Source organism: Coregonus lavaretus (genome assembly GCF_964263955.1).
Source record: "Coregonus lavaretus genome assembly, chromosome: 17".
Classification (NCBI taxonomy): Eukaryota; Metazoa; Chordata; class Actinopteri; order Salmoniformes; family Salmonidae; genus Coregonus; species Coregonus lavaretus.
The window spans coordinates 18103984-18131458 of NC_140004.1; the positions used below are offsets into that span (position 1 = coordinate 18103984).

The following is a 27475-nucleotide window of genomic DNA, read 5'->3' on the forward strand; positions in this document are numbered from 1 at the left end:
CCCGAAAATCGGTCTTCTCGCGAAAACGTCTGTAGGGTCCGAACGGTTTGACCTACAAACTATTATGGCCACTCTATGGAAAGGGGAGACTCAAGTGTCACGAGACTCGTCTGAATGTAACCGGTAAAAAAAATATATATGGAAGTATGAAGGTAGTTTTGTGCCTAACCCAAAAAGGGGTTAAATATGTGTAAAAAAATACACTAAAAGAATCCTGAACTTTCATATATATATATACACACATACATACACACACACACTAGATATAGATCAGACACTTCAAAAAACTTGTTTCTTATGATTTATTTTTGGACTGTCTTTTGCCATTTATGAATGTGTTATTCAATGCGTTTCTCTGGGCTGTAGTAGTAACGTTAAAGGCCAAATTCAATATATTATCAAATCATTTGTATATATATATTTGTTATACCTGAAGGGGTCCTAAAATGCAATATCAAATAGCTAAATGATCTATAGTATGACCATCTTAAAACAATTCCCCCAACAGCTTAGACTTACAGGGGCTAAGAAACATTTTAACAGAATCGGCATAATGAATACACCCCTGGCTGCTCATCTGTTGCTGTGGTTGCAACTTTAATTTCCTATTGGTTGTCACATCAGCTGCCTCACTCTCTTGAACTTCTGCTTATTTTTAATATTTTGAACTACGCATATGATATCCCACTTGCACAGCATGACAGTATGCCCCATTCCATTCAACATACTGAACAAACTAAAATGACAATGGTGGCATTTTATTACTTTATTTGATAGATTGACATGGGCTGTAAGGTCTGGACATGGGTAACAAGACCTCATGGGATTTGCAGAACAAATACACTGACCAAACCCCCTGCAAAACAGCAGCATGAATTACAATCCCCTTAAACAATACAATTAACCTTTAGAAAATAATAAACGCTTAAAATATGAAACTGTAGCAAATTATAGTTTGTTTATGGTTTATCTATGCCTTAAGCATTCTTTACAATTTGTATGACCAAAAAAGGATATAAATTGTTTTGAAAGATCTGCTCAGACAAATGTCCCAAACCTCACTTCTTTCTCCCACCTCTCTCCTTCAGTGCCAGGTGTATGACTGAACCATTGTTTATGTTGTAGTAGGCCAGCGAGTTGGAATCTTTTATGAAAATTCCCTGTAATGGAAGAAGTGATAGATGTAAATGACTCCAATGATACCCGTTCATGTCAGTTTACATTTACGCGTACAATTATTCAAAACAGGGACGACAATGCTTACCTCATACTGTAGCTTTTGCTTTCCGGCTGGCATGCCAGTGGCTTCATGGATTTTTACTTTAATAACAGACACCTGTGGTGAGAGAATGGGAAGATCAAATATTATAAATATTCCAGTAAATTTGACTTGGGGGTGCACTCCTGAGAATATATAAAGAACAGGTAAAAGGGAGCGTGGAATGGTGGGTGAACTACTAACATACCTGATCTGTGAGTGGGACAGTGAAATTGAGCGCTTGTCCACTTAGCTTCCATTCAGTCTTGTCCTGCATGTTGGGAACTTGCACTGTGATTGACACTGAACCCTATAAAATAATATACAGTAGAATAACTATATTTGTACAGGAACCCTTACATGTCAATACACAGAACAACCAACAGCAAGCATACGATGACTGACAGGGCATACAGTGCATTCAGAAAGTATTCAGACCCCATACCTTTCCACATTTTGTTATGTTACATCCTTATTCTAAAATGGATTACATTGTTTTTTCCCCTCCCTCATCAATGTACACACAATACCCCATAATGACAAAGCAAAAACATTTTTTTTTTGGGCATTTACATAAGTATTCAGACCCTTTACTCAGTACTTTCTTGAAGCACCATTGGCAGCGATTACAGCCTTGTCTTCTTGGGTATGACGCTACAAGCTTGGCACACCTGTATTTGGGGAGTTTCTCCCATTTTCCTCTGCAGATCCTCTCAAACTCTGGCATGGGGAGCGTCGATGCACAGCTATTTTCAGGTCTCTTCAGAGATGTTCGATCGGGTTCAAGTCCGGGCTCTGGCTGGGCCACTCAAGGACATTCAGAGACTTGTCCCGAAGCTACTCCTGCATTGTCTTGGCTGTGTGCTTAGGGTCATCGTCCTGTTGGAAGGTGAACCTGAGCGCTCTGGAGCAGGTTTTCTTCAAGGAGCTTTCTGTAGTTTGCTCCGTTCATCTTTCCCTTGATCCTGACTATTCTCCCAGTCCCAGCCGCTGAAAAACATCCCCACAGCATGATGCTGCCACTACCATGCTTCACCGTAGGGATGGTGTCAGGTTTCCTCCAGATGTGACACTTGGCATTCAGGCTAAAGAGTTCAATCTTGGTTTCATCAGACCAGAGAATCTTGTTTCTCATGGTCTGAGAGTCCTTTAGGTGCCTTTTGGCAAACTCCAAGTGGCCTGTCATGTGCCTTTTACTGAGGAGTGGCTTCCGTCTGGCCACTCTACCATAAAGGCCTGATTGGTGGAGTGCTGCAGAGATGGTTGTCCTTCTGGAACATTCTCCCATCTCCACAGAGGAACTGGAGCTCTGTCAGAGTGACCATCGGTTTCTTGGTCACCTCCCTGACCAAGGACCTTCTCCCCCGATTGCTCAGGTTGGCCGGGTGGCCAGCTCTAGGAAGAGTCTTGGTGGTTCCAAACTTCTTCCATTTAAGAATGATGGAGGCCACTGTTCTTGGGGACCTTCAATGCGGCAGATATTTTTTGGTACCCTCCCCAGATCTGTGCCTCGACACAATCCTGTCTCGGAACTCTACGGACAATTCCTTCGACCTCATGGCTTGTTTTTTCTCTGACATGCACTGTCAACTGTGGGACCTTATATAGACAGGTGTGTGCCTTTCCAAATCATGTCCAATCAATTTAATTTACCATAGGTGGACTACAATCAAGTTGTAGAAACATCTCAAGAAGTATCAATGGAAATAGGATGCACCTGAGCTCAATTTCAAGTCTCATAGCAAAGGGTCTGAATACTTATGTAAATAAGGTATTTCTGTTTTGTATTTTTAATAAATTTGCCAAAAATTATAAAAACCAGTTTTCGCTTTGTCATTGTAGATTGATGAGAATTACTATTTAAAAAAAAATCAATTTTAGAATAAGGCTGTAACATAACAAAATGTGGAAAGAGTCAAGGGGTCTGAATACTTTCCGAATGCATTGTATCTAAATCCAGCCGTGGATCATTCACACTACTGCATTTTGCAAGTAGTCCTTGACATTTAATTGGCCAACAAACCTTGTATCTGCGGAGGAACTCCTCCTCTGGCATAAGGTTGTCCTCTGTCTTCATCTTCTTGCTGGCAGGCTCATCATTATGGGGTGGGGGTGGCTGGGAAGGTGGCTGCGGGTCAGGGCGGGGGCGGGGGGGCTGCGGGACGGGAGGGGCAGGGACAAATGCTGGACAGGGAAGAATAAAATCAGTCAATAAATAACATGCTTAAAAGACAACCTGAATTAAAATGGTAAATAATCATGAAAGTAATTGGTAGCAATGCATATTTCTGAAGTCATCCATTGGATTTCAAAGTATTTAACACTGTGGGAATAGTGTAGCAATGGTTCGCTTACCAGTTGGGACCACCATGGGTGGTGGTCTGGGGGCCATCATGTGAGGTGGTTGGGGCATGGGCACCACGTTGATGCGGGGAGCATGCATCATGGGGGGCATGGGTGTTAGAACCTGCCCTGGGGCTAGGCGCATCGGCACAGGGGCCATGGGGGGCCGTGGAATCACAGGCACAGCTGACAGGAGAGTGGTGCGTACAGGGGGCAGCATCTGCATGATTCACAGGGGAAAATAGACAGTCAACCTTATATATTGACATAACGTTACAAAAAATGAATGTTTTAGCACTTCTATTGAACAAGAAAGCAACTTACAGAAGGAGGGGCCCGAGCAATCGTGTTCATTGGAAGGTTGGGTTTGGGCAGAAGGGGGGCAGAGGAGATAAGGGGTGATTGATGATGATGATGGTAAAGCTCAGGCTTGCTCGGTCCAATCTTCTCTTTGCTCTCATCCTCCTGCACCAGTCCCTTGGCCTTGTGAATGGCCTCAATCTGCTCTTGTAGGGTGATGTTGGCCTGTGCTGCCTGCTGAGTACGCGCCATGCTGCCAGAGTGCCCATCCCAGGTCACCTAAGGCGGGAAGGTGCATTAAGTAAAGACTTTGACCTCATAATGACAACGAGAATAAACAAGATTGAAGCTAAACAGAGATTATACCCTAATGACTCGTAATCGATTCCTCTTAGACATTTATTTCACTCATAAACCACATGGCTATTTCCCTCTCTCCACTTGCACTCACCTTCTCCTCAGGCTTCTGGATCTCCTCTTCTCCAATCTTCTTACCGATGGCTGTCTCCTCCACACCAAAGATATCAGTACGCCTCTCAGCCAGCTGTTTTAGGCTGCTCTCAATGTCCATGCCAGGGGCGTAAACCTCGTCCTCGATTTGCCTCTCTCTGATGCCGCGGTCCCTCTGCTCCAGCCAGCGGGGATCCAGCAGTCCAATGCGCATGTGCTCCTGCATCTTACTGGCTTGGATCCTCTCACCCGTGATGGGAGAGATGAGGTACTCATCCAGAGTCTTGGCTGGAGGCTGGGGCTTGGAGGCTATAGGGAAAGAATAAGCAATAAAATGTAAGGGCAAATTAAGAACAGGCATGTATTTTCCAGTCCTTTATGTCATACATTATATGAATCTAGATGTTTAGGTCCTGATGATGGAATCCCTCTCACCTTTGGGGTCGTAGTCCTTGCGGATAATGACCTGGTCTGGAGTAGGGGGCAGTGGGGGTGGCATGGGGTTGTCTGGGGGCAATGGTGCCTTGCCATCATCCTCGTCATCAGAACCCTGGGGAGAAGGCATTAAAGACTCTACATTGATTACACTATTTCCTAATAATAGTAATATTACATTCAAATTCAATCAGTAACTCTGAAGAAGTAATAAGCTGTTAATGACATCCTACTGTTATTTGTGTCTACTAAAACAGGTCTGTGTTTGCTAACCTCATCCATGTCTTGCAGCTGTGTGTCCTGATCAGGCTGTGTGGGACGCCCATCATCCCGCTCCTCCCGCTCATCGTCCTCCTCATCCTCACTTTCAACCTCCATCTCCACCTCCTCGCTCTCTCCAAACTTGTCATAACGCTCCTGGGTCAGGATGCGAGCTCCCAGCTCCTCAGGTGTGGTGGGTGGGGGAAAGTGGCCTGTTGGAAGTCATAACACCATCATTACAAAGCTAGTGACACAGGGGGTGGATAACATTCTCTCAGGAACAGAACATATCTATTCAGTTAATTTCCCTACCTTGCTCATTAGGCTGGAAGTCCACGGTCTCCACCACTACAAAGTCATGCCAGTCAATTTGAGCGTAGGACACACGCTCTTTCTCCCGCTCCTCCTCCTCCTTCTTCCTTTCACGTTCCTGGAACTTCGCCCACTCAACGCGGTACCTCACCTGTTGATAAAGCCAGAAGATAAGTTGTGAAGACAATTACCATTTTATGAGCTAATGGTGGGTAAACCCTACCAGACCTGGGCAGAAAATAGTTGTATTTTGTAGTTTATTTGAAAATACCAACTTTACAAATACTCAAGGAAGTCGAATATAGTTTGTATAACTAAAAGGCAACTATTTTCTTTGATAATCAAATACAGGTCTCCGAAAAACAAATAATATTTGAAAGTATTTTGAATACCTCTCATTTTAAGGTATTTGAATATATGCAAGTTATTTGAAAACAAAGAATATACACTACCAGTCAAAAGTTTGGGCACACCTACTCATTCAATGGGTTTTCTTAATTTTTTACTATTTTCTACATTGTAGAATAATAGTGAAGACATCACAACTATGAAATAACACATATGGAATCATGTCGTAACCAAGAAAGTGTTAAACAAATCAAAATATACTTTAAATAGCCACCGTTTGCCTTGATGACAGCTTTGCACACGCTTGGCATTCTCTCAACCAGCTTCATGAGGTAGTCACCTGGAATGCATTTCAATTAACAGGTGTGCTGTTAATTTGTGGAACAAGTTAATTTGTGGAATTTATTTCCTTCTTAATGCCTTTTGGCCAATCAGTTGTGTTGTGACAAGGTAGGGGTGGGTATACAGAAGACAGCCCTATTTGAAAAAAGACCAAGTCCATATTATGGCAAGAACAGCTCAAATAAGCAAAGAAAAACAACAGTCCATCATTACTTTAAGACATGAAGGTCAGTCAATACAGAACATTTCAAGAACTTTGAAAGTTTCTTCAAATTCAGTCGCAAAAACCATCAAGCGCTATGATGAAACGGGCTCTCATGAGGACCGCCACAAGAATGGAAGACCCAGAGTTAACTCTGCTGCAGAGGATACGTTCATTAGAGTTACCAGCCTCAGAAATTGCAGCCAAAGTAAATGCTTCACAGAGTTCAAGTCACAGACATCTCAACATCAACTGTTCAGAGGGGACTGTGTGAATCAGGCCTTGGGGTCGAATTGCTGCAAAGAAACCATTACTAAAGGACACCAATAAGAAGATGAGACCTGCTTGGGCCAAGAAACACAAGCAATGGACATTAGACCGGTGGAAATGTGTCCTTTGGTCTGGAGTCCAAATTGGAGATTTTTGGTTCCAACCGCCGTGTCTTTGATGATCTCCACATGTGTATTTCCCACCGTAAAGCATGGAGGAGGTGGTGTTATGGTGTGGGGGTGTTTTGCTGGTGACACTGTATGTGATTTATTTAGAATTCACCAGCATGGCTACCACAGCATTCTGCAGCGATACACCATCCCATCTGGTTTGGGCTTAGTGGGACTATCATTTGTTTTTCAACAGGACAATGACCCAACACACCTCCAGGCTGTGTAAGGGCTATTTTACCAAGAAGGAGAGTGATGGAGTGCTGCATCAGATGACCTGGCCTCCACAATCCCCCGAACTCAACCCAATTGAGATGGTTTGGGATGAGTCGGATGGCAGAGTGAAGGAAAAGCAGCCAACAACTGCTAAGCATATGTGGGAACTATTTCATCATACATGTCAAGCAGTGAAGTTTCAGCTCTGTCTGTCAGTGGCCTCTTCTGTCGTTGGTCCTCTTCCTTGGTGCGCACTGTCACTGTGTCCGTTTCCATCTTGTCCAGCTGTGTCTATCATTTCACGTAAACACTGTTTCTTGTCTGCATCGAAGTAGCGGTTGTTGTACCTAGCATCGAGCATGGTGGCGACACAGTATAGAGGCTCAGAGAGAATGCCACCGAATCGCTTGTTCACAGCATCTAGTAGAGTACTTTTGCAAGTTTTAACCCCACGGTCTGTGTCTGCAGTTTTGTTGAGCAGGCGTTTCAATGCCATGACAGAGGGTATCACGTCTGCTGCAGACGCAGTTGATTAGCTTATTTCTCGAGTCAGTTGTTCAAATGGAGCTAGGAGTGTGTTCATGTTTTCAATGAGAGTCCACTGGTTTGTACTGATTGTTGCAGGTAACTCATAGTCGGCTGCATTCACGCCAAGCACTCGTTTCTGTTCCAGCAGGCTCGCTGTCATGTAAAAAGTACTGTTCCTGTATTGCTTGTAGGCGGCTGTATGCTAGCTGTGAGTGTTTAAAATGACCCACTATCTTCCTACCTGTTGCCACTGGCGTGTGTGCCATGCATGGCAAACTGGCATTCTTCCAAAGCCTTTGTCATGTTATGTGCATTATCACGTAGCACAGCGTGTACTTTGTTCTTGGGGATTTTCCAAGTTTCAAACATGTACTCAAATGCCATTTAAATGGCAGCAGCGGTATGAGAACCAGCACATTCTTGAGCATGCAATACGGCTTTCCTCAGTACGAAATCCTCGTCGACCAACGGTGCTGTCCAGTGTTGCCAACACCTCAGTAAGGAAAGTAGCTATTGGCTGTCCTAAAAGTCGCTAAATGACGTCATCACCTAATTTGCATAATTGGCCATGTGCATGTAATTGTGATGGACGGGTGGCGGCAATACACCTTTTGGGGTTGTAGTCCACCATAAAACCCACAGAAGAAGAAGAAGAGGTGTGAGTTTGGTGCGGAGAGCTCGAGTAAAGGACGCCCAGGTAGCGAAGAAGGACCGAAGTTTATTGCTCATATTTTATCGAAAGCGCTATGAATAAGTGTAGAAAGGGAGAGTAGGAAGGTAAATGGAGTCCCTTGAGAAAGCAAGAAGCAGATGTATGTCAGCAGAAGTGCAGTATTATCATAAGGAAACGTATACTTGGATGACGGAGGAGGAATGGAGGGAAAAAGAGAGGCAGAGGAGGTCTAAGAGAGAGAGGGAGGAAGACTGAGCTTGAGTCTTAAAAATGGCGTAAAAAAAGGAGAAGGTTTGTTAAAGAAGAATGGTAGGAAATGTAAGCAAAGTGAGCTGAAGACAGGAGGAGAAATGGAAGTGAATGAGGGTGAAGTATCAGAGGTGGAAGGTGTGGTGAAGTACTCGGAGCCCGAGGATTGCACAGAGGGTCAGGATGAAGATGAGTCTGTGACAATAGGAGTGAAGGTTTTGGAAAAAGTGGAGCCTTGCCTTTTGGCTGATCCATTTGTGGTTTCAAGATGGGTGAAAAGAGCGTTGGGTGAGGTGGAATCGGTGAGGGTAACCAGAAGTCACAGGGGGCCAGTATGAAAATGTATGCACTCACTAACTGTAAGTCGCTCTGGATAAGAGCATCTGCTAAATGACTAAAATGTAAAATGTAAGTGGTCTAGTGATAATTGTTTGTGTTTCTGTTGGTCAGAGGAAGAATGCGCTCAGATTTAGACAAATGGGGGAAAGAATGGTGAATTGTTTCGCTCTCAAGAAAAGGGCAACATGGAAAGGAGTGATTAAATGTAGAGTGATTAAATGTAAAAGTTGACCAACTGTCATTTGGTGCGACACAAACAGGGGGGCGAGAGTGGGGAAACAGAGGAGTCATTGTCTTTTCTTTTGAGTTTTGAAGTTGAGTCTTTGCCTGATAAAGTGAAGTTAGGGTATTTAAGTTATCCTGTACGAGCTTATGTGCGCGAATACATTACGATGTTACAGGTGTCAAACTTATGGGCATGTGGCAGCAGTGTGTAGGAGGGAGGTTCCAAGGTGTGAGAAGTGTGCAGAAAGGCATGAGACAAAGGAATGTGTAGCATTGGGGAAAGTAGTGGTATGTGCTAATTGTAGGGGTGCCCATGGGGCTGGGGATCAGAAATGTCCTGTGCGAGAGAGGCAGGTTGAGGTTTTCCAGGGTAAGAGTAGTGAAGAAGTTGTCATATGGTGAGGCAGTGAAGAAAGTAGAGGAAGATGGGTCAAGGGGGAGGAGTGGTGAGAGTAGTAGAGATGTACCAATGCGGAGGGATAGGCCAACAAGTGATATGTTTCAGTAAGATTGGATTTTTAGCATTTATAGCAATGGTTATTAATTGTACTGCAGGGATGGAACGTAAGTCTAAGAAAATTGAGGTTGTGGTGGCAGCTGCAGAGAGGTATTTGGGTGTGCGAGACTTGACATCAGAAGAGTTACAGGTAGTGTTAAGTGGTGATGTCCCATCATCTCAGGTTGAGGGCATGAGGTAGGAATTAAGATATTTAAATAGTGGAGTGGGGTGGTGTTAATTATTATTAATAATTTTGAATTTGTGAGTGTAGTGTTAGATGGTAGGGTATTTCTTTATTTTATTTTTCAAGCAAAATAAAAAAGGGAGTTGTACTCCAGTCTAGTAGGTGGCGGTAATGAAGATTGTGATGGAAGCTGAGGAATAACGTCGTGGGAGAGACAAAAAGTGAGTAAAAAACACCCTACATTTACATCCCGCCCTGACTGTAAGCCAGGGCGGGATCAGCCAGCGGCGGCTTCCCGCATGCGCGATTCATTTGCCGTCCGGACGCGGAGGGGTGAACATCTCCTGCTCTGACCGCAGCTGGGAGGGACTGCTGCGCGAGGACTGGGCCGCTTGTGAGTGCTTTGGGACGGGGGTAACAAAGCACCCGCTGCTCGTTGAGAAGAGTAAGAACGATACGTGCTTTCACGTCAGTCTCCAAAAGTCTCCAATAACACAAGAAAAATTCGCTAGATTTGTCACTAGTCGCTTTTTTGAAAATGTGTCGCTAGAGGGGTCTGAAAACTCGCTAAATACAGCGACAAAGTCACTAAGTTGGCAACACTGTGTCAGACTCAGCATGCTCATGGGGCTGACATCGCTGGTCCAAATGTCAGTCGTGAAGCTAATAGCAGTGACGCCCATAGCAAGTAGCTCATGGATGTACGTTTCAACAATACTGTGTAACTCCGGTAGGGAAACATCTGAAAAATACTGCCTACTTGGTAGTGTGTACCAGTGCTCGACCAGTCGGCGAAAGCCAACATCATCCACGACAGAGAACGGTAGAATGTCAAGGGCAATGAATACCATTATCTTGGCGTTAATGGATTTCGCCTTTGAGTTGTCTCGCCGAAATGTTCTTACTCTTTCAAATGATTGCTCGACTTGAACTTGTTTAGTTGTTGGAAGTGTGAGCTTTTCTGCTTTTGTTGTAAGTAGTCGCTGAACGTCTGGGGGTGATGCACTTTCAAATGAGTAATTAGGTTTCTGGTATTGAAAGATTTCACTTTCTCCCCTCCTTGGGAAATAATAGCTGTGCAAACGTTGCATATGGCCTTTTTATTATCTTCCTTTGAAACTTCACACAGCAGACATTGTGGGCTAGGTTAGGAGTGCTGTGTTGCGCTGTATTTTCCGTGGCGTCATTACGTCATCTACCTACATTATACAGGTATGCATGTCAGCTTTGACATCGGTTTTGCACATCGGCGTTAAACTATACATAGAGCCAATGCCGATGTTGGCATTTTTAGCTAATATCGGCCGATTCCGATATGCTTACCGATATATCATGCATCCCTACACATTTCCACAGGTCTAATGTCCATTGCTTGTGTTTCTTGGCACAAGCAGGTCTCTTCTTATTGGTGTCCTTTAGTAGTGGTTTCTTTGCAGCAATTTGACCATGAAGGCCTGATTCACACAGTCTCCTCTGAACAGTTGATGTTTAGATGTCTGTTAATTGAACTCTGTGAAACATTTATTTGGGCTGCAATTTCTGAGGCTGGTAACTAATGAACTTATCCTCTGCAGCAGAGGTAACTCTGGGTCTTCCATTCCTATGGCGGTCCTCATGAGAGCCAGTTTTATCTTAGCGCTTGATGGTTTTTGCGACTGCACTTGAAGAAACTTTCAAAGTTCTTGAAATGTTCCGTATTGACTGACCTTCATGTCTGTAGTTTCTCTTTGCTTATATGAGCTGTTCTTGCCAAAATATGGACATGGTATTTTACCAAATAGGGCTATCTTCTGTATACCCCCCCCCCCCCCACACACACACCTTGTCACAACACAACTGATTATCTCAAATGCATTAAGAAGGAAAGAAATTCCACAAATTAACTTTTAAGAAGGCACACCTGTTAATTGAAAAGCATTCCAGGTGACTACCTCATGAAGCTGGTTGTGAGAATGCCAAGTGTGTGAAAAGCTGTCATCAAGGCAAAGGGTGGCTATTTGAAGAATCTCAAATATAAAATATAGTTTGATTCGTTTAACACTTTTTTGGTTACTACATGATTCCATATGTGCTATTTCATGGTTTTGATGTCTTCACTATTATTCTACAATGTAAGAAATAGTAAAAATAAAGAAAAACCCTTGAATGAGTAGGTGTCCAAACTTGTGACTGTTAGTGTATATATAATATATATAGGAATTGAACTCAGGTGTGATAAACCACAGTTGAGTTGTGTTATAACGGGGGGGGGGCAAACACCTTTTCACACAGGACCATGTGGGTTTGGATTTTGTTTTCCCTTAATAATAACAACCTTCATTTCAAAACTGCATTTTGTGTTTACTTGTGTTATCTTTGACTAATATTTAAATTTGTTTGATGATCTGAAACATTTAAGTGTGACAAACATGCAAACAAATAAGAAATCAGGAAGGGGGCAAACACTTTTTCACACCACTGTATATACATAGTTGAAGTCGGAAGTTTACATACACCTTAGCCAAATACATTTAAACTCAGTTTTTCACAATTCCTGACATTTAATCATAGTAAAAATTCCCTGTTTTAGGTCAGTTTGGATCACCACTTTATTTTAAGAATGCGAAATGTCAGAATAATAGTAGAGAGACTGATTTATTTCAGCTTTGGTTCGGCCACTCCAATACCTTGACTTTATTGTCCTTAAGCCATTTTGCCACAACTTTGGAAGTATGCTTGGGGTCATTGTCCATTTGGAATACCCATTTGCAACCAAGCTTTAACTTCCTGACTGATGTCTTGAGATGTTGCTTCAACATATCCACATAATTTTCCTTCCTCATGATGCCATCTATTTTGTGAAGTGCACCATTCCCTCCTGCAGCAAAGCACCCCCACAGCATGATGCTGCCACTCCCATGCTTCACAGTTGGGATAGTGTTCTTCGGCTTGCAAGCAACCCCTTTTTCCTCCAAACATAACGATGGTCATTATGGCCAAACAGCGGCCTTTCAGGTTATATCGATAAAGGACTCGTTTTACTGTGGATATAGATACTTTTGTACCTGTTTCCTCCAGCATCTTCACAAGGTCCTTTGCTGTTGTTCTGGGATTGATTTGCACTTTTCGCACCAAAGTATGTTCATCTCTAGGAGACAGAACGCGTCTCCTTCCTGAGCGGTGTGACGGCTGCGTGGTCCCATAGTGTTTATACTTGCTTACTATTGTTTGTACAGATGAACGTGGTACCTTCAGGCGTTTGGAAATTGCTCCCAAGGATGAACAGGACTTGTGGAGGTCTACCATTTTTTTTCTGAGGTCGTGGCTTTCTTTTGATTTCCCATTATGTCAAGCAAAGAGGCACTGAGTTTGAAGGTAGGCCTTGAAATACATCCACAGGTACACCTCCAATTGACTCAAATGATGTCAATTAGCCTATCAGAAGCTTCTAAAGCCATGACATCATTTTCTGGAATTTTCCACGCTGTTTAAAGGCACAGTAAACTTAGTGTATGTAAACTTCTGACCCACTGGAATTGTGATACAGTGAATTATAAGTGAACTAATCTGTCTGTAAACAATTGTTGGAAAAATAACTTGTGTCAAGCACAAAGTAGATGTCCTAACCAACTTGCCAAAACTATACTTTGTTAACAAGATATTTGTGGAGTGGTTGAAAAACAAGTTTTAATGACTCCAACCTAAGTGTATGTAAACTTCTGACTTAAACTATATATGTGTGTGTGTGTATATATATATATATATATATGGTGTGTGTAATATATATATATATATATATATATATATATATATATATATATATATATATATATGCGCTCATCTCAGTGACCTAATCCATTGTGGAGGCCTAGACTTAAAGAAAATGTGGTCGGAGGCTCCATGTGGAGGGTGTGACGCAATTGCGGAGCCAAACAGAGGCCAAATGGAGCTCTGTACCGCATTGCCATGCGCCTCCCAAATGTTTTAACAATGCGGTCTCTGTATAGCGCCACATTGACATGATTGGTTGACGGTAGGTGGGGGCGGTACCTCTTGTATAAACACAAACTCACTTCCTTGACAACAGCTCTGCACTGCTCCGCGAAGCGCAAGAAGTATGAATACCTTGACTTCTGCTGAGGCCATTCTTGCCCTAACTTCTGCTGAGGCCATATCACCGTGAATGCTGCATGGCCAATGCAGACGTTGGATTGACCATGCACCCAGATGCACAATGCACTTCTCTCTCCAGAATGCGTGCTCTCATGCCAATTTGTGCACATTCATTGTCTCATAACTTCATTGTGTGAATTGTTTGCGTTTGATTGTTAGTGTATATCAATTCCCCATGACATATATTCACCAGTAGTACGTTTACCGTTAATTCCTATAATTTCCAAGCTACAATGTTTGTTACTTTGGTTATGGTAATTTCTTTTAATGCATTCAATATTAACAGTCTTCCTGTTCTCATTGTCGGAGTGGACACATTGTTTGCAGAGTGCACAACCTATGCTACACTTGTGAAAAATACGTTTTGGTTTATTTAATTCCATTTACGAGTTCTGTCAATTTAGTCATTGTCTTTTGTTTGGAGCGCTCCTGTTAATGTTGAGTAAGGACGCAAACGCATAGAAGTAGGCCTATAGGCTACCTGGCCTGCGCGCAAATGTAGGCATATAAATCTGATAGTATTTCTGATTGGCTTAACGCACCACCACTAATGACCTGTGGAGCTTCTCAAAGTCATGTTTTCTTCACCTCAAACAGCAAGCAAACAAAGTCTGTTTTTACATCCATTTAGAATTCCAATAGTTCAATGTATTTGAAAAATATTTGAAAATGTAATGCTCTGATCCAGTGGAAACGTCATAAAATAGGCTTCTTATCAGTGCTTGACTCCGGTACTCATTTTGTGTGCTGGTACTGTTTATATTTAGGTGTAGGAGCTCCACAATACCTTTGAGCTAATATTCTATAAGAGGAACAGGAGCTCAAGCAGTAGAAAATGTGAGGTGCCGGTACTCAGCTCCGGTAAGCTCCTACCCAAGTCAAGCACTGCTTCTTATCCCTTGTGCAAATAGCCTACAGCTGTGTCTATCCTCACTGGCACAGGAAACTGAGGGCCCAGAATATCAGACCCAAGTTTGTATCAACTATGTTTCAAGTTCGTTGCAGACAGGCCATGTGTAGCCAATGTGATTTATAGGATATTTATTTTTAAATCAGGATATTTTCTACCTGCAGGCTGCAATGTATTTATTTGTTGGCTTTTTGTAGGCTATTTTTACATAGTTGGCAATATAAGTCATTTGTTAGGTTTGTATCATTTTCATTTAGATTTGGATAGAATTTCGATTAACCACATGACAATGATTTTGAGATATGAAGACGTTATTATAAATTAAATGAAACAGTTTCACGAAAATGTGCAAATGAAAAACATAACCGGCACGAAGATTGGTAGAAATTGTAAGATAAATTGTCTTTCCACATGAGAAAATTTGCCGACGCCTCGTGTAGCCTATTACCGGCAACTTCAGCAGAGTAATGGCAGAATCTGCAAAAAAGCCAGTAGGAGTGGGAGGAGAATATTTGGGTCAGGTAATTTTTTTCTGGTTATCTAGATCTCTGGTGCCCTCTTGAGGCATCAAACCATATGCTTAAAGCATCAGACAAGCTCAATGCATATAGTTGATTTTATTAAAATAGATGTCTATAAATGGAAAAATACACTGCTCAACAAAATAAAGGGAACACTAAAATAACACATCCTAGATCTGAATGAATGAAATAATCTTATTAAATACTTTTTTTCTCTACATAGTTGAATGTGCTGACAACAAAATCACAAAAATTATCAATGGAAATCAAATTTATCAACCCATGGAGGTCTGGATTTGGAGTCACCCTCAAAATTAAAGTGGAAAACCACACTACAGGCTGATCCAACTTTGATGTAATGTCCTTAAAACAAGTCAAAATGAGGCTCAGTAGTGTGTGTGGCCTCCACGTGCCTGTATGACCTCCCTACAACGCCTGGGCATGCTCCTGATGAGGTGGCGGATGGTCTCCTGAGGGATCTCCTCCCAGACCTGGACTAAAGCATCCGCCAACTCCTGGACAGTCTGTGGTGCAACGTGGCGTTGGTGGATGGAGCGAGACATGATGTCCCAGATGTGCTCAATTGGATTCAGGTCTGGGGAACGGGCGGGCCAGTCCATAGCATCAATGCCTTCCTCTTGCAGGAACTGCTGACACACTCCAGCCACATGAGGTCTAGCATTGTCTTGCATTAGGAGGAACCCAGGGCCAACCGCACCAGCATATGGTCTCACAAGGGGTCTGAGGATCTCATCTCGGTACCTAATGGCAGTCAGGCTACCTCTGGCGAGCACATGGAGGGCTGTGCGGCCCCCCAAAGAAATGCCACCCCACACCATGACTGACCCACCGCCAAACCGGTCATGCTGGAGGATGTTGCAGGCAGCAGAACGTTCTCCACGGCGTCTCCAGATTCTGTCACGTCTGTCACGTGCTCAGTGTGAACCTGCTTTCATCTGTGAAGAGCACAGGGCGCCAGTGGCGAATTTGCCAATCTTGGTGTTCTCTGGCAAATGCCAAACGTCCTGCACGGTGTTGGGCTGTAAGCTCAACCCCCACCTGTGGACGTCGGGCCCTCATACCACCCTCATGGAGTCTGTTTCTGACCGTTTGAGCAGACACATGCACATTTGTGGCCTGCTGGAGGTCATTTTGCAGGGCTCTGGCAGTGCTCCTCCTGCTCCTCCTTGCACAAAGGTGGAGGTAGCAGTCCTGCTGCTGGGTTGTTGCCCTCTTACGGCCTCCTCCACGTCTCCTGATGTACTGGCCTGTTTCCTGGTAGCGCCTCCATGCTCTCGACACTACGCTGACAGACACAGCAAACCTTCTTGCCACAGCTCGCATTGATGTGCAATCCTGGATGAGCTGCACTCCCTGAGCCACTTGTGTGGGTTGTAGACTCCGTCTCATGCTACCACTAGAGTGAAAGCACCGCCAGCATTCAAAAGTGACCAAAACATCAGCCAGGAAGCATAGGAACTGAGAAGTGGTCTGTGGTCACCACCTGCAAAACCAGTCCTTTATTGGGGGTGTCTTGCTAATTGCCTATAATTTCCACCTGTTGTCTATTCCATTTGAACAACAGCATGTGAAATTTATTGTCAATCAGTGTTGCTTCCTAAGTGGACAGTTTGATTTCACAGAAGTGTGATTGACTTGGAGTTACATTGTGTTGTTTAAGTGTTCCCTTTATTTTTTTGAGCAGTGTACATTGTAAAAAATTTAGCACTCGATTGGTCTAAAGAACAGACGATTCTTGGCCGACAATTATACTTTTTTTGTCAGGGACAGCCCTAGTTCTTGTGCAATTCATATCTATAGGCTACATTAAGATTTTTATTTCATTCATTAGTGCATAAGCCTAAGCTTTAGGGCCTAACTGTACACGCACCAAATACACAGCAATCGCCAAATGCTTTTGAGAACTTGGGCAGAAAAAGTTTACGTCGATCCACTGAGGCAAAAAGGACAATGTCGGAGTTGAATTCAATAAAAGAAAAGCAACACGGGGGCCCCTCGGGGTGTGTGCTTAGTCCCCTCCTGTACTCCCTGGTCACCCACGACTGCGTGGCCACACACAACTCCAACACCATCAAGTTTGCTGATGACACAATGGTGGTAGGCCTGATAACCGACGGCAATGAGACAGCCTACAGGGAGGAGGTTAAGGAGCTGATCGTGGACTACAGGAGAAAGAGGCAAGAGCATGCCCCCATCCACATCGATGGGGCTGTAGTGGAGCGGGTCAAGAGCTTCAAGTTCCTTGCCGTGCACATCAATAATGACTTAACATGGCCCAAACACACCAGCACAACAGAGCCTCTTCCCCCTCAGGAGGCTGAAAAGATTTGGCATGGGCCCTCGGATCCGCAAAAAGTTCTAAAGCTGCACCATCGAGAGCATCTTGACTGGCTGCATCTCATCTTGACTGGCTGTAAATGCACCACCCTCGACCGCTAAGCGCTACAGAGGGTGGTGCCGACAGCCCAGTACATCACTGGGGCCGAGCTCCCTGCCATCCAGGACCTCTATATCAGGCAGTATCAGAGGAAGGCCTGAAAAATTGCCAAAGACTCCAGCCAACCAAGCTATAGACTGTTCACTCTGCTACCGTCCAGCAAACGGTACTGGATCATTGGCTCTCGGACCAACAGGCTCCGAGGCAGCTTCTACTCCCAAGCCATAAGACTGCTAAATAGCAATAAGACTGCTAAATAGTTAAATGGTTACACAGACTATCTTGCACGGACTCTACGCACACTCACAAGACTATACACTGAGTATACAAAACATTAAGAACAGCTGCTCTTTCCATGACATAGACTGACCAGGTGAAAGCTATGATCCCTTATTGATGCCTCCTGTTCAATCCACTTCAGTGTAGATGAAGGGGAGGACACAGGTTAAAGAAGGATTTTTACTCACACAAAACCCACACACATTCACTACATACACACCCAGACACATAACACACACACGCATACCGACAACACATTCACACACTTTTACATTCATCATATGCTGCTGCTACTCTGTTCTTTATTTTACTCTTATTACCATCTATCCTGATGCCTAGTCACTTTTTTTTAACCTTTATTTAACTAGGCAAGTCAGTTAAGAACAAATTCTTATTTACAATGACGGCCTACAAACCCGGACGACGCTGGGCCAATTGTGCGCCGCCCTACGGGACTCCCAATCACGGCCAGTTGTGATACAGCCTGGAATCGAACCAGGGTCTGTAGTGACGCCTCAAGCACTGAGATGCAGTGCCTTAGACCACTGTGCCACTCGGGAGCCACTCGAGAGCTTTAGCCTGCCTCCATGTACATATCTACCTCAAACACCTCGTACCTCTGCATATTGATCTGGTACTCCATCTATATAGCACCATTCTTGTGTATTTTGTTTCTCTTGTGTTACTATTCTTTTTATTATTACTTTTTAACTCTGAATCGTTGGGAATGGCTCGTAAGCAAGCATTTTTTAAGTCTACACCCATTGTATTTGGCACGTGACAAATACAATTTGACTTGTTACAAAAACTCTCAGCTCATTGCTATGCAATTAAAATGGAATTACCAAAGTATTATGTAACTACATGCTAATAAAATGTTGCTCCACATGTAAGTACAGTTTAATTACACAGGCACAACAACAGTAATGTTAAGTGTTACTGAGAATGCTAACAGTAACATGGCTATGAAGTGTCAAAAGGACACTAAATGTCTCAAAACATGCCTTCTTGAATCAACTACAACCAAGGTAGGTCGAAAATCCTGTTTGTTTATATTCTGAGTAAACTATCCCTTTAAAGATGGTATAGTGTGTGCTTGAAACAAGGACACTTACCCTCAGATGCACAGAGGTTTGAAGTTGTTTTTTCCAATGTTTGGAAATGGCTTTGAATTACTCTGTAGTAATTTCAGGTATTATAAAGTTAATTGCAGCTTTCAACCTTTTCAGTGGCATGTTGAAAGAGTCATGCAGTGGTTGAGCGTCACAACTTATACTTATCTGTACAAAAGATAGTTGGTTTGACTAGATAATGTTCACCTGGGGAAATGGACATTACAGAATATTCAGATAGAAATGTATTGTTAAGATCAAATATGACTGTCAGATAGATTGGAATAGTATAGAAGATTGTGTTCTATATTCATTCCATTTCTATCTTCAACATGCAGTTCCAGATATAGCCCTGCCATTAAATGAAGGCAGACAATCCAATAGTTTCTGAAAAGTAGTCACTTCCTGAGATTTGTATTCAAATATATTTTTTAAAGTAGTTACTTTCTGAGATCTGAATTCAAATAATTTTCAAAAAGTTGTCACTTTCTGTGATCTGTATTAAAATAGTTTTAAAAAGTAGTACTTTTTGGGGATCTGTATTCAAATAGTTGTAGTCATCTCCATAGTAACTATCATCCCCCGAAAAAAAAGTTTATTTTCACAAAGCATAGTTAAAACTATAGTTATCCCAGGTCTGAACCCTACAGCGAAGCGTCAGGGGCTTACCTGGTCCAGCACCTCCCTGGGGTTCTCAGCCTCTCTTTTCAGCTTTATCAGCAGTCCCTTGGGAGGGATCAGAATCTAGGAAAAAAGAACCAAGACAAACACAGGTGAGCATCACAACACAACCAGCTGAAGATATGCTCTACTACTAACAAGTGAAATTATTTAAATGCTATAATATTTCAACAAGATACACTACATGACCAAAGGTATGCGGACACCTGCTTGTCAAACATCTCATTCCAAAATCATGGGCATTAATATGGAGTTGGTCCCCCCCTTTGCTGCTATAACACCCTCCACTCTTCTGGGAAGGCTTTCCACTGCGGGGACTTGCTTCCATTCAGCCACAAGAGCATTAGTGAGGTCGGGCACTGATGTTGGGCAATTAGGCCTGACTTGCAGTCGGCATTCCAATTCATCTCAAAGGTGTTTGATGGGGTTGAGGTCAGGGCTCTGTGCAGGCCAGTGAAGTTCTTCCACACCGATCTCGACAAACAATTTCTGAACGGACCTCGCTTTGCGCACGTGGGCATTGTCATGCAGAAACAGGAAAGTGCCTTCCCCAAACTGTTGCCACAGTTGGAGGCACAGAATCGTCTAGAATATCATTGTATGCTGTAGCGTTAAGATTTCCCTTCACTGGAACTAAGGGGCCTAGCCCCAACCACGAAAAACAGCCCCATACCATTATTCCTCCTTCACCAAATTTTATTGTTGGCACTATGCAGTCGGGCAGGTAGCGTTCTCCTGGCATCCGCCAAACCCAGATTCGTCCATCGGACTGACAGATGGTGAAGCGTGATTCATCACTCCAGAGAACGCGTTTCCACTGCCGCGGCGAACTTTACAACACTCCAGCCGACACTTGGCATTGCGCATGGTGATCTTAGGTTTGTGCGGCTGCTCGGCCATGGAAACCCATTTCATGAAGCTTCCGACAGTTATTGTGCTGACGATGCTTCCAGAGGCAGTTTGGAACTCAGTAGTGAGTGTTACAACCGAGAACTGATGATTTTTACGTGCTTCAGCACTCGGCAGTCCTGTTCTGTGAGCTTGTGTGGCCTACCACTTCACGGCTGAGCCGTTGTTGCTCCTAGAAGTTTCCACTTCACAATAACATCACTTACAGTTGACCGGGGCAGCTCTAGCAGGGCAGAAATTTGACGAACTGATTAACTGTGGCCTATGACAGTGCCACGTTGAAAGTCACTGAGCTCTTCAGTAAGGCCATTCTACTGCCAATGTTTGTCTATGGAGATTGCATGGCTGTGTGCTCGATTTCATACACCTGTCAGCAACGGGTGTGGCTGAAATAGCCAAATCCACAAATTTGAAGGGGTGTCCACGTACTTTTGTATATATATTGTATATGCCACAATCAATATTAATTGGTAAGATGTTTTACCTTAGTGTACTGCTCTACCAGCTTGGTGAAGTAGTTGAAGAGGCTGTGTTGAGGTCGCAGGAAGTCAAACTGGTAGTTTCGCTGTTCTTTCTGCATGAGCTGTGTGAGGAACTGGCGCCCGTTGCGAGCAACAAACTGGGCGGTCAGCTTGACAACATCCAGGTCGAATGCCGAGATCGAAGGAGGGTCAGCAATGAACTCAAACTCGGGCGGAGGCTCCTTTGGCACCACTGTCTCATGAATCACCTGGGCCTGCAACTACCGGTAAAGGAAACCATAACTTAGAATAGCTCTTTTTAGGCATCAATCACATCTTACACTTTACAGTGAACCATTGACACAATCAGTGATTTATAATTGATAGACAAGGAACCACCCGATGTCTAGGAAGGAACACCTTTTGAGGAAGCTGCTGTGAGTTCTGCAGGGCCTGCTGCTGCATGACCTTTGGCACAGCCGCAGATGGCTCCTGGCCCTTGCCCTCCTTGAATTCATTGACCTTGTGGCGGTAGTAAGCATGGTAGGGGTCGTTGGGGTTCAGGAAGTTGAACTTTGGGTTGTTGATCTCATTCTGACGGATCCTTGCCTCGAACTCTGGTCCATTCCTGAGAATTAATGGAAGGAAAAGAATGCATGACCATTGCAATATGACATCATACATAAGACTTCATACAATTGTATAAAAAACATGACAGAGTGAGACTGAAAAACCAACCTGGCAACAAAGCTGGCAGTCTTATCAACGATGTTTCGGACCTCAGGAGGTGGATAGATGATCCCAACTATGGGTTTCGTTGCTGGGGCTTCCTCTGTAGGTTCATCTGCCTGTTGAAACAATATATATTGCAGAAATTACCTGGTTTGAAGTCTCGTCACGTTGAGGCGTCTGAGGCTACATTAATGACATTTAATTTACCATACACCCTACCCTCTTAGTACTATATCTTCTGATGACTGGGTGGATTTTTCATCAATCCAAACCTTTCCGATAAGGCTGGGCAATATATAATTTGAATCTGTGTTTTTCGTGATATTCCAAATGCCTGTATCGCAAGAATCTAATTTTTATTTTTATTTTTTATGAGCGTTTGTCTGTTTGTTCTCATGTTGTCTTTTTGGTCTCGTCTCCTTCAGTCCTTCTGTGCTGTGTGCAGTTTCCCATTTACACCAGATATCTGTATATAATGAAGAGATGTTCACGTTTCCGCCCTAACAATGGGAGTCATTGCCCCAAAGGCGGGAAGGCAGGCGACAAGCTTAGGTCCAAAATAACCCATAGAAACGCATTGGACTTATTTTGGACTTATTTTGGCAAGTGAAACCTCTCGCTTCGCCTCATCCTCTCTGTTTACACACACACACACACACACACACACACCAAGCCCCTTCCCAATGCCACTCACAACAACAAAGAGATCACTTCTTCTCTGACAAGCGGTTTCAACTCGCTATTTGCATTTGAGGTTTGGTCCAACAGAATCGGTCATATGGACACCGAAACACATTGAGACATTATTTTACTGCAATAAAGGAGAACTTAACCTTTCTAACGATACCCTTTTTATGTCTCAACTCCTCAACTTGCATGCAGAGCAGACACTGGAGTGGCAATGAACATTGATTCAGGAAAATGAAATGCTCAGTTTGTCGCGCGGTCTAGTCTGTGTTTTATAAATGTGCAATATGCATAAACACAATTATATAAGGAATTGGCAACTTGTTCTCATTCTGAGAAATAAGGTATGCCACTTGATTTCAACATCTGAAAAAGTGAACAGGCTAACATGCTGTTCAAACAGTTGGAGACGGACAGAAGAGTGTGTTCATAACAATTCAACTGTTCTGCCTCGTTAGCTAGCAAATAGATCCAAGTTGGCTAAACTTGAAATATAAAGATTAGCTGGCTACCCTCTAGCACGTGGGCTTGTGCTTGAGAGATTGTTTATGAGACCTGTGTTAATTTTCTATAATGCCTGCCACAAGAAGTTAGTCATTGTTAGTGTAATGTGCATTATGCATGGTTATGGTATAATTTGTAACGAAAAGGGTATTTTCATAGACAGACTTGAAAACCAGATCAGTGATTATTGCAAAAAGGCAGGTTAAACTATTTTCATAAAATAATACAATTATTAGTGGGTCTTATTGTTGTGGAAGGCTTATATTTAGCCTGGGTATAATTTCACAAGCCCTGAATTCATTAGATTATTGCTGACTGTTTGAAATGCAGGGTATTTGATCTTTAATTGTACAACATATTTACATTTTAGTCATTTAGCAGACGCTCTTATCCAGAGCGACTTCGAACCCACAACCCTGGCGTTGCAAACGCCATGCTCTACCAACTGAGCTACATCCCTGCCGGCCATTCCCTCCCCTACCCTGGACGACGCTGGGCCAATTGTGAGCCGCCCCATGGGTCTCCCGGTCGCGGCCGGCTACGACAGAGCCTGGATTCGAACCAGGATCTCTAGTGGCACAGCTAGCACTGCGATGCAACAAAGCTTATTTAGAGAAAACATTTTAAAAAAAAATTGTGATATATATCGTGAATCGCCCATAAATTTGAAAAAAAAATATATAGCCCAACCCTACTTTCAGATATAGCTACAGAAGTATCTACACTGGGGTTAGGATGTAGCTGGAATTGTTTACTTTCTAGACAAGGCCTCTCAGCTGACTTAACTAGTATAAAAATGTCCAGTGAAAATCTAAATTTTAAAAGTTAATATTCTCTTAAAGTGGAACTGACAGCATTTTAGCAACATTACATTTGATTAAAATCTGTTCATATACACCCCCAGGAAGAATGACACGTTTTTACATTTCCTGACAAGCGAGCACTTAGATATGGTCATTTTCAGGTTTTCATAAATTCGTAGAATGTTTGGTAATTATGTATAATAAAGGCATTTTTGAAAATTCTATAGCAATATAGAGTGGGAAAGTGGTTGTGCGCTTGGACAATTAATAGACACTGCAATAGAAAAAAACTAATAAAAACATCTGTATCGTCCAGGACCGGAGTCTACATCAGAGGTACAGTAGGCCTATATGCAAACAAGCCATTTGCCAAAAAGGCCTGCCATCATTCACTTTGAACTGAACTGTGTGTTTACAGGCAGTTGCAACAGCGCGACTTTAGATCATTAGAACGCATTCGGCAAAAGCCACAAAATACACTTGAATGGATTTCTGCAAATATGTAGCTAAATACCATGGGTGTCCTCTTACATTTGGGAACTTTACAGTCCTATTGATCAAACAACCATAAAAAAGGTAGGCTCTCTTTCCCTATATGCACATCAACAAGATCAACAACTAATGCTAGCCAGAGCAAGATGAGCTAAAATCTAACGAAGGAACATTATATAAACCCTCTCAAACTTTTTCAGCTAGTTGGCTGACAAAATTGCACTGATAAACGATGGGGAATAGCCTGCTCATCCTTCTGCAGCTTGCCTGACAATGCATGCGTTGTCCCAACCAAGCACCCAAGCTAACTAGCTAGCTACTTCCAGACGCAAATGAGAGAACACCTCAATGATAATTTTACGCACCCTAGCAGAGCTGGTTAGGCTGTTTACATGTTATATAGAGCGTTCGTGACTAACTATAAAAAAAATTGCCTTAGTTTACTGACACAGGTCATATTCAGCTGGTCTTCCGCGATCGTAAATTCATCAGTTATTCTGTGCTCTGGCACACTGAGACAAGATTGCTCTGAAATCGGAGTAGAGGGGCAAGCCAGAGTGGATTTGCAAATGCAAGAGATATGCTAACTGGATAACAGTCGTTCAGCATAGCTAGCTAGCAAAGCAATTCACATCTTGCTAACTAACCAAATAACACGTGAATCTCCAGCTGTGTAGCCACCGAAAAACAATACGAGATTTAAAAGTCACTCACTCACCACTCCTCCAATGACATGACGTCCTCCTAGCAGTTAGTTAGCTAGCTATCTAGCTAACGTTAGGCTCTGTGTTTTTAGCTTTCTACATAGATACGCTAGCATATTAGCCACGTTATGAATGACTTGTGATCATTGCCCTTGGTAGTTTGATTGTATTGACATTCCCAGCATTAGTTACATTCGTCTGTTTTTGTACAAAATATTGAGTTATTGAAACTGAAACAGTGTATCCCGAATGGAGGCAGCAAACAACGTACTAGGCCAGCTGTGATTTACAACCTGATAGCAATATTTTTTGGACTACCAAGAAATGTATTGGTGAATTATATTAATCATGCAATGAACTGCATCCATCTTTTCTGCCAACAATGCCTTAATGTACATCATGGAATGTTGAGTCAAATAGAACCTATTTTTAAAACCTCTTATAAGTTGGTTTTGTAGCATAAACTGGGAATTCTATCATTTTTTACTGATATTATGATTGTCTGTTTGTTTCATATCTGCAAAGTAGTTAAAACACTGTCAGTTCCACTTTAACTCACACCCAAATAATGTTTTTGACTCATCCTATACTCATGTGTGGACAAAGCATAAAATGGAGAAAAAAACACTTCAAAAACCCTACCTCAAACTTGTATCTCAAACAGACCGTTTAAAACATGCTTGCTATTTCCTCATAGAGAATAGAGTTGGCCAGTGTTGCCAACTTAGCAACTTTGTCGCTGTATTTAGCGAGTTCAGACCCCTCTAGCGACACATTTTCAAAAAAGCGACTAGCGACAAATCTAGCGACTTTTCCTGGTGTTATTGGAGACTTTTGGAGACTGACGTGAAAGCACGTATCGTTCTTACTCTTCTCAACGAGCAGCAGGTGCTGCCGTGGGCCCCACCCCCGTCCCAAAGCACTCACAGGCGGCCCAGTCCTCGTGCAGCAGTCCCTCCCAGCTGAAGTCAGAGCAGGAGGTGTTCACCCCTCCGCGTCCAGACTGCAAATGAATCGCGCATGCGGGAAGCTGATCCCGCCCTGGTTTACATTCAGGGCAGGATGTAAATGTAGGGTGTTTTTTACTCACTTTGTCTCTCCCATGATGTTACTCCTCTCTCCTACAGCGTCCATCACAATTACATGCACATGGCCAATGATGCAAATTAGGCGATGACGTCGTTTAGCGACTTCTAGGACAGCCAATAGCTACTTTTCTTACTGAGGAGTTGGCAACACTGGAGTTGGCCAATCAGCATGACTAAAATGTAACAACCGTTAAACACCCACACCATTCCAACACAGAAAAGTTGGTTTTTAACATACTTAATTACCATTTTTTGGAAGGAAAACTATTTCACTCATATTGTAATTAATTATAGGTAACATTTCATAGAAATCTGGAAAAACTGGAGAGTTGCTTTAAGTTAGCTAGCGCTAGTTTTAGTAGCTATAAAAACAGAAACAGATAGCAAAGTTATTGGGGCAAAGTTTCTGGACATAGCTAAGTAACGTTACTATTTTTAGACAATACGCAACACGGTAGTAGTGTTACCCCAAATCTTCACAATTACAGGAGGTAGTAAAAACGTTAAAGAGCGATTGAGGTAGCAAATCTTACCTTGCTGTTGGGCTCAAGATGAACAATTTGTACAGGCCCTGGCGGCATGGCTGAGTCAATTCCTTGATTGGGTTATCTGTTAAAACGTTAAAAGTTCAACAAAAACGTTATTTCTCTTCACAATTACACTACTTCTCGTACTGTATATCTAGAAACGTTATTAATTGCACAAAACTATTTACAGATAGGACCTACGAGTGCGTTTTTCTGTCGTTGACCCGCCTGGAATGGCTGTCTTTTACTTCCGGAAACACATCTAAGCATTATGGGATTTGCAGTTTTTCTAGCAGGTCGCTATGGAAATAACATCCATCCAACTAAGCACTGCTCGCTCACAGCGTCTTCCTGAAGGCACGACAACAAGTGGCTAGACACAACACATGAGAGAGAGAGAGAGAGAGAGAGCGCGCAAGCTACTACGTTTTGTCAAGATGACCCATCTCTTAGGACGTCGTTGAAAGTCTCCTGAGAGATCTAATAGATCTTCAAGGTGCTGTTCTGGATGTCTTCTACATTTACATTTTAGTCATTTAGCAGACGCTCTTATCCAGAGCGACTTACAGTTAGTGAATACATCTTTTTTTATACTGGCCCCCCCGTGGGAATCGAACCCACAACCCTGGCGTTGAAAACGCCATGCTCTATCAACTGAGCTACATCCCTGCCGGCCATTCCCTCCCCTACCCTGGACGACGCGGCCGGCTGCGACAGAGCCTGGATTCGAGTGGCACAGTTAGCACTGCGATGCAGTGCCTTAGACCACTGCGCCACTCAGGAGTACAAGGATATATTGACATGGGGGTCTAGTTCGTAGAGGGCCGGCAAACCATGCCAATATATTCTCC

General features: G+C 43.0%; 1 protein-coding gene across 2 annotated transcripts; it reads right to left on the minus strand.

Moving 5' to 3' along the window:
- Positions 1 to 751: 751 nt before the first annotated feature.
- Positions 752 to 26872, minus strand: LOC311144434 (splicing factor 3A subunit 1-like). Of its 2 annotated transcripts, none has more exons than XM_084180448.1 (16): positions 26826 to 26872; positions 26631 to 26706; positions 21826 to 21935; positions 21508 to 21715; positions 21111 to 21362; positions 19706 to 19780; positions 5360 to 5510; positions 5060 to 5259; positions 4787 to 4901; positions 4353 to 4660; positions 3926 to 4180; positions 3614 to 3821; positions 3282 to 3442; positions 1467 to 1568; positions 1265 to 1336; positions 752 to 1160 (listed from the first exon to the last, which is right to left on the minus strand). In XM_084180448.1, exons 2-16 carry the CDS (start codon positions 26676 to 26678, stop codon positions 1059 to 1061), a joined length of 2367 nt encoding a protein of 788 aa, XP_084036574.1. In that variant the 5' UTR covers positions 26679 to 26706; positions 26826 to 26872; the 3' UTR covers positions 752 to 1058. The 2 variants fall into 2 exon arrangements, with proteins under 2 accessions (XP_084036574.1, XP_084036573.1); XM_084180447.1 differs by having other exon boundaries at positions 21111 to 21368.
- Positions 26873 to 27475: the final 603 nt, after the last annotated feature.